Source organism: Ammospiza caudacuta, chromosome 24 (assembly GCF_027887145.1).
Source record: "Ammospiza caudacuta isolate bAmmCau1 chromosome 24, bAmmCau1.pri, whole genome shotgun sequence".
NCBI classification, from domain to species: Eukaryota; Metazoa; Chordata; class Aves; order Passeriformes; family Passerellidae; genus Ammospiza; species Ammospiza caudacuta.
This window is the reverse complement of record NC_080616.1, coordinates 3,811,308-3,827,791: the sequence shown is the minus strand read 5'-3', so window position 1 is coordinate 3,827,791 and position 16,484 is coordinate 3,811,308. Positions and strand designations below refer to the sequence as shown.

The following is a 16,484-nucleotide window of genomic DNA, read 5'->3' as shown; positions in this document are numbered from 1 at the left end:
CACGCTGGTTTTGAACAGGTGACGGTTCCTCAGGTGTTTTCTCTGTTCCACCTAATGGGTTTAGATGGGAGTTGTTGAACTCTGTCCCAAGGAAGGCAAATTAACCCCTCCAGGAAGGGGATAGACGTGTTAGAGAAGGGATCTGCTCTCCTCCCACCAACTTTATTCCATCTCTCTCTTTCTCAGCAGGGGCGATTTTCTTTCTTCTTCTCCTTCTTCCTTTTTTTTTTTTTTTGTTTTTTTTTTTTTTTTTTTTTTGTTTTTTTTTTGTTTTTTTCCTCTGTTTTTATCTCATCCCTTCGCCTTTTCATGAGACTCTTCCAAACCTACGTACCTGTCCTTCTGCAGGATAGTAGCCCTGCCCTGAACCCGATCCCACCGCCGGGCGCTGGGAAGAGTTTAGCATAAGGATTTCTTTTAAAGCCCAATAATGACAGTTGCCACTGGAGATCCTGCAGATGAAGCTGCAGCTCTTCCCGGTCACCCGCAGGACACGTACAACCCCGAGACCGACCATGAGTGCTGTGAGAGGGTGGTCATCAACATCTCGGGGCTGCGCTTCGAGACGCAGCTCAAGACACTTGCCCAGTTCCCAGAGACCTTGCTAGGGGATCCCAAAAAGAGGATGAGGTATTTCGACCCTCTCCGGAACGAGTACTTCTTTGACCGGAACAGACCCAGCTTCGATGCCATTTTGTACTATTACCAGTCCGGGGGGAGGTTGCGGCGGCCGGTTAACGTGCCCTTGGACATCTTCTCGGAAGAGATCCGCTTCTACGAGCTGGGGGAAGAGGCCATGGAGATGTTCCGGGAGGATGAAGGCTACATCAAGGAAGAGGAGAGGCCACTACCTGAGAACGAGTTTCAGAGACAAGTGTGGCTGCTCTTTGAGTACCCCGAGAGCTCAGGCCCTGCCAGGATTATAGCTATTGTTTCTGTCATGGTGATTTTAATCTCCATCGTCAGCTTTTGCCTGGAAACGTTGCCCATTTTTCGGGATGAGAACGAAGACATGCACGGCAGCGGGCTGAGCCATCCCCCCTACTCCAACAGCAGCATGGGGTACCAGCAGTCCACTTCTTTCACAGACCCCTTCTTCATCGTGGAGACACTTTGCATCATCTGGTTCTCCTTCGAGTTCTTGGTGAGGTTTTTTGCCTGCCCCAGCAAGGCTGGTTTTTTTACCAACATCATGAACATTATAGACATCGTAGCCATCATCCCCTACTTCATCACCTTGGGGACGGAGCTGGCCGAGAAGCCAGAGGATGGCCAGCAGGGCCAGCAAGCCATGTCCTTGGCCATCCTCAGAGTCATCCGCTTGGTGCGGGTCTTCAGGATCTTCAAGCTCTCCCGGCACTCCAAGGGGCTGCAGATCCTGGGCCAGACTCTCAAGGCCAGCATGAGGGAGCTGGGCCTCTTGATATTTTTCCTCTTCATCGGCGTCATCCTCTTCTCCAGCGCCGTCTACTTTGCCGAGGCCGACGAGAGCGAGTCCCAGTTCCCGAGCATCCCCGATGCCTTCTGGTGGGCTGTGGTTTCCATGACGACTGTTGGCTACGGAGACATGGTCCCCACCACCATCGGGGGGAAAATAGTGGGTTCCTTGTGTGCCATCGCTGGCGTATTAACGATTGCCTTACCAGTGCCCGTCATAGTGTCTAACTTCAATTACTTCTACCACCGGGAGACCGAGGGAGAGGAGCAGGCTCAATATTTGCAAGTAACCAGCTGCCCAAAGATCCCCTCTTCCCCTGACCTAAAGAAAAGCAGAAGTGCCTCTACTATTAGTAAGTCTGATTATATGGAGATCCAGGAAGGTGTAAACAATAGCAATGAGGATTTTAGGGAGGAGAACTTGAAGACAGCCAATTGCACCCTAGCTAACACAAACTATGTGAATATCACCAAAATGCTAACCGATGTCTAGTCGCTAAAATCTAGTCCCGTATTTAAAGCTGAAGTGGAACAATTGCAGATATTGAGTGCTGCTCTGCATTGTAGTTAATACAGTATTTTCTACGGTGTATATTTGGTTCTGCATGGGAAGCAATAGCTGTGTAAGTGACTTTTAACCTTTGATTTCTGCACCGAATAAGCGTCCGTGCAAAAAGAAAAAGCCAACAAATCCAAACCATTTTTGTTGCACTTCTCCCATCCCAGGCTCGGGGGTTTCCAAAGACACGGAGGGGACAGGCACTTCCAGCAGCAGCGGGATGGGGATGGAAGGGGCAGGTCCAGGGCTGAACCCTGGTGCCTGTGCTGGGTGACAGCCAGCTCCCAGGCACGGGGAGCAGCTGGGGAAGGTCAGGCAGGAGCTCCTGGAGGGTGGCTGTGGCTGTGGGGCCGGGCTGCTGGAGGGCTCAGCTCCTGCCCCGGGAGAGCCGAGCGCGAGCGCGGCGCCCGGCTCGTGTTTCATAACTGAAAATGCTGCATGCTGCAATAGTTTCAGCCACTGCAGTGTGCCAGTGTGAGGCCCAGGGGAGGGATAATTAGTGTGACGGCACATTATTTATTAAGTCTTAAATTTTCTATGCGAGGCATCGGGAGGGACGAGTAAATAAATCAAGAGCTTGGAATTTATTTATTTATTTAGATGACACTTCCATCATCAATATTTCCAGGATCACCAAAGACACCTCCACTGACACATTGAAAATGAGTTGGAAAAAGCATCTTTTTTTATATCTATATATAAAACTGGAGCAACTATGCTGTGGCCTATAATATATTTATACTGCAGTGAAATTTAACCAGTAATACAGTACAGCTGCATGGATATTTGTTGCATGAATCTGAATATTTAATACACACACAAATATATATTTTCTTAGTAGACTATACAGTATTCATGTTTATAGTGTTTATAGATTCTCCGGTGGCTCGAAGGAGATTCATGTGAATTAAAAAAATCTCCATTATAGTTAAAAACCGGATGGGGAAGGCGTGTGCTGACAACAGTTGGATAGATAACAGTGCAAAGCCTGAGAGATAACAAGGCAGAGCCTGAGTGTCCGAGCATCCAGACACAAGAGCTGACAAATGCAAGCCAGGGAAGGTGAGCTGAAAGTTAAACACCTGCGCTCATTATGGGGCGAGTAATTAGTCATTAATCGTGGTGTCAGGAGCAGAAACCACGGCAGATCGGAGAGGGCACGAGGAGCAGGTGGAATAGCAGGTTCCAGCTCTCCTGACTTGTTTGTTCAGCAGTTTTCAGCCGTTCCCGTAGAATTCCTGAGCGTGTGTGTGTGTATAGATATTTAGAGAGCGACTAAGGGCCGAATCCTCAGCAAACAGAGCTCCTGGGGTACCAGGGATGTCCCAGCTCAGGGCTGCTGGATGGTGGGACAGGGTCTGGAGCAGGGTGGCCTGCCCCTGGAGCCTGTGGGGTCACCAGGGCAAGGTGTGTTTTGGGCTTGAAAGGTCCTTTTCAACCCCCTCAGGGCTGGGGTTTATTCCTTTATGATGGAGTGGGCAGGGGCTGAGGTGGTCTGGGTCTGAGCTGGCAACTCTGAGCCTTTGCTTTGCCTTCTTTCAGGGTGTTGAAGAGCAGTGGGTCAGGTACAGAGAGCCTGAGGTTCTCTCTTCTTCACCCCTGGTGTAATTTGGGGATGGGTGAGAGCTGTTGGTCCGTGGGGTATCTCACCTGCTTTCCCCATCCCTGTATGGGTTTGCTTGTGTTTTCCCCATTGCTGACAATCCTCAGGGAGAGGTGTTCTGCTCCTCTTCCAGGTCAGGGGAGATGGAGGAAAATCTCTGCCAAGGTCACGGATGAGCAAAGCCTCCCTGGGCTGTGGAACAGGGTTCAGTTGGGGTGAATTTGGGCTGAAATGGGGCGTGATCAGCCCTGAAACATTGCATGAAGGGTGAGCACAAGGAGCCTGGGGAGGGCTCAGCCAGACCCTTCCTTCCTCAGAGAGGAACCCCCTGCTCCTGCCAACAATCCAACTGGTGCTAAAGTATCTACAGCAATGGCTCCAAATGCCACTCCAGAGCAGGATCCATCTTGGGCTGATGGGGCTCCCCTTGGCAACGTGGAATCATCACTCCTCAGTTTTACTTGATTGATTGATTGATAGATTGATTGGTTGGTTGATTGATTGAGGCCTAGCTATAATTAATTCCAAGTGCCCGTGGTTTGTGCATGGCAGTCCCTGCTCCTGTGTGGGGCAGAGGACCAGCAGTGTCCCTGGGATTCAGGGATGCTCAGGTCCCCAGCTTGTTTTTAATTGGATCTTGTTATTTTGGGAGTCCTGCACTCCACTTTTCTGGGAATGGGAGACCCTGAAGCCCCTTCATGCATGCACACAAAAAAGCCAACACAACCAAAAGCAATAAACCCCGAGTTCTGCAGCTCATCCTGTTGGACGGGACAGGGCTGGTGAGAGTCACCAGCTCAGGCACCATTCCCAGGCAGGTTGGCCAAGCTCCATGGATCCAGCTCCTGGTGGCTCTGTGGGGACATGGGCTCACACAGGGGAGCTGCCTGATGGGCTGGGATCCTCTGGGTGCCCTTAGCACCAGGTGATCCCATTTCTGGTCAGGGCTGAGGTGTTTTGCTGGTGGTTTTGCTGCAGTTCTTTGGAGGATGCTGGTGCTCTGTGGTACTTTGAGAAGTGTCTGGTTGTTGGGCTTGGGGTGGTTTAGAGCAGTGTTGTCCAAAGCTCTGGGTGTGTGTTGTGGTGGTTTGGTGAGGAGGAAAGTGAGGTTCTCCTTTGGGCAGGTGGGGTTTTGGGCATGGTGCTCCTGTGGGCCAGGCAGGAGGGGAGAGTGGATCCATGAGCAGGATCCAAACATCCAAACCCAATCTCCAATCTGGGGAGTCCTGGCTGCCTTGGGAGGCTCCACAGCCACACAGCAGGGGCAAATGGGGATGAAGAGCAAGAGGCCACACTGCTGTTGTCACTGAGTGAGGCGATGACTGTCCCCATGGCAGGGCCAGCACAGCCAGTCCCTCGCTTGGGACAGATCCTGCACCTCCTGCCCTGACCCTGGCAGATGCTCCTGGGGAAAACCACCCTGGTGGGAGAGCTCTGGGCTGCCCTTGTGTGGGGCACAATGGAAATAAATGCCCAGGCTCAGTGCTCAGGGTGGGTGAAGGCCATGGCTGGGAGGGATCCGTGGCTGCACAGAGCAGAGGGGTCCAGACTTCTGCCTCTCACAGAGAAATGGTTCCCCTACAGCTTTTAATGGGATTTGTGCCTGCAGGTCGGAGCTCTAGTGCTATTTCTAGCTTTGCTTCTGACTCACTGATGTGATCTTGAACCAGTTTTTCAGGAGGAGACTGTGATATTTTTTTCTTCGTTTTTAAATTATTTTTTTTCCTAAGGAATGTGGTTTGAGAGAGTCTGGGCCTGTTTCTGTGGAGATGCTGAGCCTCCCCATCTCCTCCTGACTCTGAAAGGTGCAAAACTGAGCTGCAAAGTGGCTCAGACTGAGGATGCTAAATTAGGGATTGGGAAAGGGGATGGTCCCATAGCTGTGTTAGAGTCCATCAGGACCCTAAACAGAGCTAGTCTGGTTCCTCTCCTCCTCCTCCTGAGGAGCCATTTCCCTCTCTCCAGGCCTGGAATGGGAGATTGGAGCTCTCTGGTCTGTGGAGGTGCTCCTGCCTTGGCACCCGGAGGAGGCAGCGCCTCTATTTTAGTTTTAGCCACTGTGCCACGGTTCTGGAGACATGGAAAGCTGTGATTGCAGAGCTAGCTCTCTCCTAACACCCAACCTCGTGCCCAAGCCTGCAGGCAGCCCATCAGCCCTTTCAAATCTTCCAGAATATCTGCTGGGGGCAATGGGGTGAGGCTCATGTGCCAGCTGGATGCTTCCAAGTGATTAGGGAAAAAATGATCTCTCTGGAGCACGATGTTTTATTGGGAAAATTAATCCCTGCAGTGACTGTGTCAAAGTCCTACAGATCTGAACGCTGAGCTATAAGAAGAAAAGGATCTCTGGATTGGCGTTATGAGAGTGTGGCACGTGGGTGTATAAATATGGGCATATTTGTGCATAAATACACAGAAGGAGAGAAAAAGACAGAGGAGGAGGAGGTATTTCAGGAAGGACCTTGCTTTGTTATTAGACAATTCCTGGGTTAGCCCTTGAAACTGCTGCCAAAGCCTTGTAGCTTTTCCAGAGCTTGCAATATACTCAGGGATGGATCCAAGGGAAGGAGATCTGGATCTTGCCTTGGGAGTGGGAGCATCCTGAGGGTCTGGTGGCATTCAGCTCCTCACACCCCTCTGCAAACAGCTGATTTGCAGGGGCTCTGTTCCCAGCCCCAAGTCCTGGCTTGTGCCAGTCACAGTTTCTGTGACTGTGCTGGGAAAGCCAAGCAGGGTTGAAAGGATTCGGGTGCTGTGCTGCACTGAGTGGCCTTTGGGGTTATTGTTTGTAATGGTTGGGTTTTAAATCTCTTAAGCTATAGTGACTTTTGGTACCAGTGTGGTGGCTCCTTTCTGGAGCCAGGATGCTGCTATCACAGAATCCTGGAATGGTTTGGGTTGGAGGGATCTCAAAGCTCACCTTGTTCAACCCCCTGCCATGGACAGGGACACTTTCAACTGGCCCAGGCTGCTCCAAGCTCTGTCCAGCCTGGCCTTGAAACCTTTTTTCCAGATCTTTCCCATGAGATCTTACTCCAGGTCCACATCCTTGGGGGTGGTTATCCATGGGAGTTATCCATGGTGGTCACTCATGGGAGCTGGTCAGGCTGCTGCAGGGGTGAAGCTGAGGAAAGGAGTCAGCCCCAAAAACCATTCTGTTTTACACCCAAATGAAGGCTGTGGCTCTTTCCTCAGCCCCCTGGCAGTGTTTGACCTTCTCCACGTGACGTCCCCTCCTGTTGGGGACCAGCTACTGTCCCTGCCAGGACCCCCAAGGGGGGACAAGGGTTAACCCAAGCCACTGCTCTGCCCTTCCCCAGCCCTGTCAGCACCCCTGGCCCTGGTGTCTCTGGGATGTTTCTGCTGCCCCAAATTCACCCCCCTGCTCAGAAATGGGTGCTCCATCCTGCTCCCATCAGGGGGAGAGGACCCAGCCCAGGGGTGAAGCAGCCCTGGGAGCACAGCACTGATTTACACCCGGGGACAAGATCCCCCAGCCCAGTTATGCATGATGAGAGATAAATAAATCCCTAATTCATGTTTTTCCTCCAGAGAGGGGGTGGTTTGGCTTGTAGGAGCTGCTGGACATTGTGTAACCATGCCAGGTTCACACATGGACACACCACGTCCTCTCCCCAGCCCTGCCTGGCTGTCCTGAGCTTGGGGTTGGTATTCTGGGGTTTGGTTTTTTGATTATTATTATTTTAAAATTTTTTTCTGCTGCCTATAAGATGTAATTATCCATTTGCACTTGCTCCCTCACTGTTTGAGACTGTGTTCTTGTCCTCCAATGTCATCCCCGAAGCGCAAGGGGAAAAAATGGGTATTGGATCAACCCTGCATGTGGTGCCTAATTTGAGCAAATCAATAGGAAGAGGAAATCCAAGAAGGACTCATCCTAAGGATGCTGGAGCTGAACCTTTTGTTTCCATGGTTACGGGAGAAATGGGACCAGGAATGGAGAGAGGCCTATAAACTGTTAAAGGAGGACTCGTGGGAATTTCAAGTCATTTAACCATGCATTTGCTAGACACAACTTTAGACACCAGCTGGATCTGAATTGCACAGTGTTTATAGAAATTCCTGCTTTATTGACAGCTGGGGGGGCGTGGGAAGGGGCTGGGGGCCCCCGAGTCAATAAGGCTGCCTGTTGTATATAGGTATACAGAGCTGTGTACATACATATCCAAATGAGCATTTGCTGTCTGGTTTATCATCAGTGTATATAATTTATTCTTCACAGAGTATCACAATTTTTGTAAATATCGGCACTAATTAAGAGAAAATAAATATGTATATTATTGAGGAGTTATTTTGATATCGGTTCTGTGGAGGGTGGGAGAGGAAAAGGACAAGTAATTATGTTTTTGATATGTTTTTCTCTACAACTAAACCCTCTGTGAGAAGAGAAAGAAACAGCCTGTACCAGGGGAAATCAGTTTGTGCTCCACCATCAGCCAGGCTGCAGGAGCAGAGTCCCAAAACCCCTGGGAGGAGCAGCTGATGGGCCTTGCTGATGTGCACAGCATTCCTATGGGATTTGCTCCAAAAAAGTTCCAGCAGCGACTCCAGCAGAGGGGAAGGGGCTGGAACCTGGTCAAGGTCACGTTCCCCATGGCTCCCCACTCCTGCAGCTTGGATATCAGCCACATCCACGCAGGTAACAGGGGTTGGGTGGTGTAGGGGCTCAGCCTGCTCTTGGAGAACTTGTGGGCACACAGTGGACGGTTTGGAAAGCAAATGATCCCTCTTGGAAGAGGGAGAAGCAAACAGACAGGGATGGTGCTGGTAGCACATCATCTGTAGGGTGTTATCCATGGAGATGTGTCCTGGCAGGATCCCTGGGAGAAAATGGGGATGCGATCCCTGGGAGAAAATGGGGATGGGATCCCTGGGATGGCTTCAGCTGTCCTTGCAGAGGAGTGGTTGGTTTGCCCATCCCCAGGGAACAACTGCAACAATATTTTCTCTTGCTCTTTTGAACACCTCTTTTGAACACCTTGGATCCTGGTAGGATCTCTGGGAGGAAATGGGGATGGGATCCCTGGGAGAAAATGGGGATGGGATCCCTGGGAGAAAATGGGGATGGGATCCCTGGGATGGCTTCAGCTGTCCTTGCAGAGGAGTGGTTGGTTTGCCCATCCCCAGGGAACAACTGCAACAATATTTTCTCTTGCTCTTTTGAACACCTCTTTTGAACACCTTGGATCCTGGTAGGATCTCTGGGAGGAAATGGGGATGGGATCCCTGGGATGGCTTCAGCTGTCCTTGCAGAGGAGTGGTTCGTTCATCCATCCCCAGGGTACAACTGCAACAATTTTTTCTCTTGCTCTTTCAAGCACCTTGGGGCAGTAAAGGGCAGGGTGCTTGGGGTACTTGGTTCTTGTGGTTTGGGGTTTTGTTGGTGGCTTTCACAGGCAACGTGGCTGCTCTGGGCTTCCCTTCTCATGGGCAGAACCCACTTTATGGGCAGAGGATGGAGGTGAAACACAAGGAGAACAAAGGGATTCTCCTTCTGCCATGATGGGGAGGCCCTGCTCAGCTCTGGGATGTGGCACCACCTGGTAACTCAAGAGTTAGTGCTAAACCTCCTCCTCAACCACCCCCTAATGCTCATAGAGGAGTCCCTGGTGTGGCTCAGAGTCAGGCCCTGGGTTCAAGTGTCACTGTGCCACCAAGGGGATGTCATGTCCCACTCCGTGCCTCAGTTTTCCCATCTGTAACATGGTTTGCTAGGCTGGACACAGCAAACTGAAAATCTTAATTCAATATTAGGGCAGTGAAAATGCAGAAATGGGTGGCTGAACCCATGGACAGCTCTTGTTGGGGGCAGAAGAGGCGTTCAGGAGCAGCCAATGATGAGCATTTAAGTGTGGAAAACCATTGGAGTGCACAAAAAGTAACAGAAGTGCTTATGAGCAATGCACCCTGAGGGAAGTGCCACACCATTTGCTGCAGAGCTGAGTGGAAGCAATCCCCAAACTGGGCCACTCTGTGCTCCTCAGCCCCCTCTCCAAGCCCCGGAGAGGCTCCAGCTGGCTCTGGCAGATGCCAAACCCTTCCCTTCCCCGTGTCCTCCTGGCTTGTGGGCTCATAAATATCTGAGCACAAAGTGGTACCAGGAGTTTGCAGCAGAGGCTGCTCTGCACGGCTCTCACGGCGATGGCAGCAGAGGCTGCGAGGCAGACTCGGTAATTATTTTAAATTGCCGGGCTGTCAGTGTGCGGCCCCGGCCCCGCCGCGCTCCGAGCGGGCAGGAGATGCCATCAGGGTGTGCATCCTCCTCCAGCCGGGCTGCTTGGGGTTTTACACCGTTCAAAGAGGCCGGGAGGGGCTGGGAGAATCACCCAGCCAAGGTGGAGACCTCCCCTCTCCCAGCTGCTCTTTGTCCCCCAGTCTGGCACCTCCCCGCCTGTTGGGGAAGATGAAACAGGAAAGCCTTATAAATATGATTGTCTGCAAAAGATTTTGAGAATATGGAAACTATAAGCCAGATTGAAATGAAAGCAAGCTTTGAGATACCTCAGTTACTGAACAACTGGAAAACAATGGTGTGGCCAGCTGAAGGTGATCCCCTTTTGATGGAACAACACCCTCTGCTTGCAGACAGGCCCAAGGCTCAGAGTAGACCCTACAGCTTGGCAGAAGGGGCCCAAAGAGGAGTTTTTAGGGTTTAAAATGTAACACAGTGTGGTCATGTAATGATTCTTATAGGCTGTATGGAAATGCTATAGGATTTGTATCTTGGACTAGATTGGTTAGGGAGAATTAGAATATTCAACACAGAAGAAGATTTATGGTATTGTAACGGGAACCTCACTCTCTTACCCTTGTTCTCTCTTACCCTTTTACTCTCTCACCCTCTCATCCTCTCTGCCCCTCTCTTCTCTCAGCCCTGCTCCAGCTGTGGCTGGCAGCTCCCAGCAGGGCCCTGCACCCAGGCCCTTTGCAATAACCCACAAGTTCCCAGCCCTGGCTGCAGAGATCTCTCGTGTCCGTCTGTCCCAGCCGTGCTACCCCCATCACTCCGACACCCACCCACAGTCCTGGCTGAGCCGCACTGAGCCCAGCTGGTTCTGCTGTGCTCACTGACCTCATTCCTGACACTTTCCTTTCCTCTCTGGCAGCCAAAACGCCACAAAAACCCTTCTGGATCCAATCCAGAGGTCACAGAGACCCCTGAGATGGGCATGGTGATGCTCCCCATCATTCAGAGACCACACCTCACAATTTTCAGGGGTTCGTCTCCAAATCCTGCTCATTTCCATCGAGGAAGGAGAGGGATTCAAATGCCAACAAAGCACTACCCCTGCTGCTCTCCTGGAAAGCCTGGGATGCTCAAACCCCATTACAGCCCATCGTGCGTGCCTCGGGGACCAGCAGGAATTTTTAGCCCTCCTGACTGCCTGTCAGCAAATCTGCTTCCATTTGGCAAAGTGGGCACTCGGATCCTGAAAGCACTTCCTGGGCTGGAGCTGGAGGAGGCCATTAACTGAGATGCTGAGAGTGGGAAAGGGAAAATGATGCCAGAGCCAGGGGATGCTGCCGCCCTCTCGGTGCTGCTTTGTGCCTCTCTGGGGTGCTGGGAGCTGGTGCTGGGTTGAACCAGCCCTGCTGCAGTGCTGGTGATTCCACAGAGCCTTAACCAGGCAGCTGGGTGCAAAACATTTGCAAGGGTGGGTGTGTGAAGTGGGGCCCCCACAGTCTATCTTTAGGTAACCTCTAGGCAAAGGTTTGGAGCTTGCACAGCTCCGAGATGAACATTTCATCCTGCAGCTCTGGAAATCAGGCCAGGTCTCTCCTGCTCCTTCCCACTTCCTCCTTGCTCCTTCTTCTCCCTCCTTTGCATTTGTGCTGGGTGTTGAAAATCCTATTCCTGGGAGCAGCTCTGTCATCTGCACCTCAGCACAGTGTCCAGGGTGGGAGAAAGGGGGGTTAGGCAAAGGAGAGCAATATTTGGGTGTGTTAAATATGAAACTTTGGGTATTTTAAATATGAATCTGTGCTTTTACAGAGGCAGAATTGAGCCTGCTGAGGCCCCACATCTACAAAGCATTAGGGCAGAAAAATAAGATCCAATATTTGGGTGTATTAAATTCGAATCTGTGCTTTTACAGAGGCAGAATTGAGTGTCCTGAGGCCCCACATCTACAAAGCATCAGGGCAGACAAATATTACCCAAGGACTAAAGCCAGCTGTGCCCAAATATTAGAGTGCTGGGGTTCCTTGTTCCAATGTCACCATAATTTCATGAAGAAGGCACTTGGTGCTTTCCTTAGCCTGGAGTGGCCAGGTCCTGCTTGGACATCTCGGTGCTCTGAGCCTCCCTGTGCTGGGGACAAGGCACAGTGAAACTGCTCGAACTTTTTAATCTAAAAAAGCAGTGGGACCATCTGGGCCTGGGCGATCTGGGAAGTTTCCCCCAAAGGTTCATCAGAAGCTTTGCCCCTCTCCTGCTCTCTGTGCCTGCTGCTGCTGGGCCCAGGAGCTGTGGGCGTTGATCCACCCCAGAATTCCATGATGTTCTTACACAGAGGAGTCTCTGGGAGGTTGTTGGTTTAAAGGATGCCTTGCTGAGTTCACAGGGACCCAAGGGCTCTGCAGAGAAACCCCAGGGCTGGCGAGAGCTCAGAGTTTGTTTTGCTGCTGCTTTAATGCAGCCGAAACCCGCTCCTGGCAAGAGCTGTGCTGGGGTTTGGGGAGCTGGGGATGCCAAGGTCACCCTGCTGCTCTCATCCTTGTGGAGACCAGCCTGGCACAGCCTACCACAGTTGCCATGCCCTCCCAGCACCTTCAGAGCAGGGTCAGGCCCCAGGGATGGGGTTTTACCCAGCGAGAGGAGAAGATTTGGGGCAACAAGGGAAGCAGAACAAATCTCTTGTGCCGAGGTCACCCTGCTGCTCACATCCCCGTGGGACCCAGCCTGGCACAGCTGCCATGCCCTCCCTGCCCCCTCACAACCTTCAGGGCAGGGTCAGGCCCCAGGGATGGGGTTTCACCCAGTGAGAAGGGAAGGTTTGGGGCAACAAGGGAAGCAGAACAAATCTCTTGTGCCGAGGTCACCCTGCTGCTCACATCCCCGTGGAGCCCAGCCTGGCACATCCCACCACAGCTGCCCCCCTGCAGCTCCAGGGTAGGGTCAGGCCCCAGGGACGGGGTTTTACCCAGTGAGAAGGGAAGGTTTGGAGCAAACAAGGCAAGCAGAACAAATCTCTTGTGCCAGGCACCTGCTCCCTGCCTGGGCAGAAGTGCCAAGGGCAGCGTTTGAGAGCGGAGCCTTTCCCGCTGAGGAGCGCGGTTGTCTTGCACTGTCCTTTTTATCCTTGGCTAATTAAAGGCAAATCTCTGCTGAAGGGATGCAGTTCTTCATAGCTGAGTTTTAATAACTAAAAAGTGGCTGCAAATGCTTGGAGACAGCTGCAGAAATCCTGGGCAGAAATAGCATTTTTATCTTGCAGCTTACCAGCTTTGGTGGCGGGGATAATAAATTCCTGAGTTGTAGAAGGAGGCAACAGAGGATACAGCCCCGTATTGTCCGAGTTTACAAAGGGATCGGTTGGATGGATCAGCTAAACTCCCAACTCCTCCCTGAGCAGGACATGCCATGGCAGGGGACTGGAACAAGGTGACTTTTCAGGTCCCTTCCATCCCAAACCATTCTGTGACTCCGTGAAGCCATGGTGAGGTGCCCCCAGCCCCTGAGGGTGCTGTGGGGAAGGGTTTGAGTGAATCATGTCCCAGAAGATAAAGGTTTGCTGCTCTCTGGGTGGCTGGTTCTGGATTCAAGGCCTCTCATCCCAAGGAGGGGTCTGCAGGATCCCATCTGGCAGGAGCATCACCCAGCTCCAGCTGTTGCAGGGAAGGTGAGGGAGGCTGGTCCCATGTCCCAGATGTTGGCTGAGATGTTAAGATGGATCCTCAGGACTCAAAACCAGGCTGGAAGGTGAAAAGCATTAAAGAGGCCTTGCTCCACATCAGCCACCCAGCTCAGCTCAGACAAGGGAAGGGCATTCATGCAGAGCAGCAGAGCCTTAACAAGACCTGTGTTTGTGCATTCCTGGTGGAAGGATTCAGGGAAACAAGCTCAGCTGGTCCAGGGATGTTGGTGCAAGAGGTGCCACCCTGCAGAGCCACTCAAGGACTTCATTGTCCCCTAAACTTGGTGTCCCATGCCCACACTGGGGCCTGTGGCAGTGCCTACACTGAGCTCCAGCTGTTGCAGGGAAGGTGAGGGAGGCTGGTGCCATGTCCCAGATGTTGGGTGAGGTCTTTAAGATGCATCCTGTGGAGCTCAAAACCAGGCTGGAAGGTGGAAGGCATGAAGGGAAGATGGATCACAGCTCCTGCTCTCCCCTCGTGCAGCAGCTGCTCTCTGCCCCCTGCCAGCCCTGCACAGTGGGAGCTCCCTGCTCCAAACCTTGTGTTTGATCCCTGTGGGAGGACAGGGGGAAGGAGCAGGCCTGGAAGCTGATTTTGCAGCCTCAGCTCTCTGAATCCAAGCAGTCTGGTCTGCTGGGGTCACCTGGGGCTCAGGGTGCTCCATGGAGAGACTGGCACCTCCCAGGGATGCAGGGATGAGGCTCCCGTTGGCTGTTGGCCTCCCTCCAACAACTGCACAGATGGCTGCAACTTCTTCCACTTGCAGACTGGTCTGATCCATGCTCTTGAACATTCACATGCTGGTTATTTCCACTCTGTAAAAGGCAGAAGAATTTAACCCTGAAGGACCTCCATCAAACGAGAAAGAAGGATGCTGTGCACTTGTATAACATCTCCCAGCCAGGCAGCCCACAGCACTTTACTCACAAATGTTTTTAAAGGTTTTGGGTTACTGTAATGCCCTGAAACCCTTAAGGATAATAAAAAAACCCAGAGCAATGGAACATTTGGTATAACAGGGCATAATTTCATGAAGACAGACACCGAAAAAAAGGATGTGGCATCCAGTAAGACTGGCAAGGAACAGGCACAGAGTAACTATTATTATTCTGCTGCTGATGTTGCGTGGCTCTTACACAGTGCTTTTCATTAGGAGCTCTAAAGTGCTTTAGGAAAGAAGAGACTCAGATGTCTGGGCAGTCTGCAGTGATTTCAGCAGAGGAGGGCAGGCAATGGTCTGATGCAGAAGCTCTTACTGCAGCTCACTGGTTGCAGGGCAAGGAGCTCCTCTGCTCAGCTCCTAATGGCATTTCAGTTATTCTCCAGCTTCCAGAAGTCTCCACACAGGGCTGAGCTCCTGACAAACCAGTGCAGAGCTGGGGGACACGCTCCCCACGAGCATCCCCCTCCTTTCCACCCTCCAGCATTCCCATTCCACTGCAATGAATGCAGCAGACACGCCAAATTCCAGCATTTCTCATCCCTGGAGCAGCATCCTTCCCACAGTGGGAGGAGGCACGAGGTCCCCGGGGGAGGACACTTGGAGCACCAGCCCGGAGGGGTTTGTGCTGTGCAAGGACGGACACAAAGGGCATCACAACGCTCCTGGCACCGCTCTGCGGCACAAATTCTCCTCTCTGGTGTTCCTCCCCGCCCTGGCCAGGGGCCAGCAGGGAACAGGAGCTGCCCTCCAGCCTGGCCCTGCGGATCCCTGGCTCAGGACACCCCAGGGCAGCAGTAGCTCCGTCCTTGCATCCCCCCGAGGGCAGGGAGGAGCAGCCCCTGTCACAGACGTCTTTTATGGAAAATCCTTTCCTTAGGATTTTTCCTCCTGAGAGGCTAAGAGGCCTCAGGAACAAAATGTAAACAATGATTATCTGCTGCTGTGGAATGTAACAGGTGCATCTGGGATTGGTCTCATGGGGTTGTTTCTAATTAATGGCCAATCACAGTCAGCTGGCTCAGACTCTGTCAGAGCCACAAACCTTTGTTATTCTTTTTTTTTTCTATTCTCAGCTAGCCTTCTGATGAAATCCTTTCTTCTATTCTTTTAGTATAGTTTTAATGGAATATATATCATAAAATAATAAATCAAGCCTTCTGAAACATGGAGTCAGATCCTTGTCTCTTCCCTCATCCTCAGACCCCATCACACCCTCCGTCTCCAGCAGCATCCCAGGAACTCTCCTTTCCCACCAGCATCCCAGGAACTCTCCCTCTCCCCTCCCTCCCCAGCAGAAGCACCAGCTCAGCACAGCGCTGCAGCTCCACGAGGATCAGCCACTCATTTGCCATAAATAGAAAACGGGGGGAATGTGTTTTAGTGTATGAAATGTACGCCGGGAGGCCGCTGATGCACGGGAAGATGAGTGTGTCCTATCGATCTCCATCCTCAGCCCGCTCCTCCCTCCCTCCCAGCACAGGCACCTGCCCGCCCTGCGCTGACCCCAGGCCTGACCCCGTACCAGGAGAGGGGATTTATCACCCGGGTGGTGCTCCTGGGCAGGGAGGAGCCCTGGAGCCACCGGGCTGGTCCCTCTGGCACGGCTCATGCTGATGGAAGCATTCCCAAAGGAACTCTCCATCCATCGGTCTCGGTGTTGGGAGCCCCGTCACGGTCAGCAGAGAGAAACTCCTCCGCATGATTCATCCGGCTTAATTTAGCCGTTTGTCTCGGGGTAAGAGGAGGAAAGCCTGAAAAGAACCTGCTTTTCTGTGTTTGTGGTGGTGGAAGGAGTCAGGGAAACAAGCCCAGATGGACCATAGATGCCCACTCGTGATGCAAGGGGTGGCATTCAGATTTCCCGGACACCAGTGCCTGGAAAACCCTTATTAAAACCTAACTGTGTGGGGTGGGATGACTTTGATAGGTGTCCAGCCAGAGCAGAGCTGGAATGTGGAGTTTCCCTGCCTGTAACTGCTTCCCCTGACCAGCTCCATGCCTGGATCCATGTTTTCACAGTGGAGCCCTGAGGACATTTCCCTCCACACTCTCAGCCAGTGCCT

General features: G+C 52.1%; 1 protein-coding gene across 1 annotated transcript; it reads left to right on the top strand.

The window, feature by feature from the left end:
- The first annotated feature begins 346 nt into the window (after positions 1-346).
- Positions 347-2,193, top strand: KCNA2 (potassium voltage-gated channel subfamily A member 2). Its single transcript, XM_058819358.1, has one exon. The coding sequence runs from the start codon at positions 431-433 to the stop codon at positions 1,928-1,930; it is 1,500 nt and encodes a 499-aa protein (XP_058675341.1). The 5' UTR covers positions 347-430; the 3' UTR covers positions 1,931-2,193.
- Positions 2,194-16,484: the final 14,291 nt, after the last annotated feature.

What these genes read in the sequence shown, in the direction of transcription:
- KCNA2 (XM_058819358.1), top strand. Translation starts at nt 431, where the DNA reads ATGACAGTTGCCACTGGAGATCCTGCAGATGAAGCTGCAGCTCTTCCC.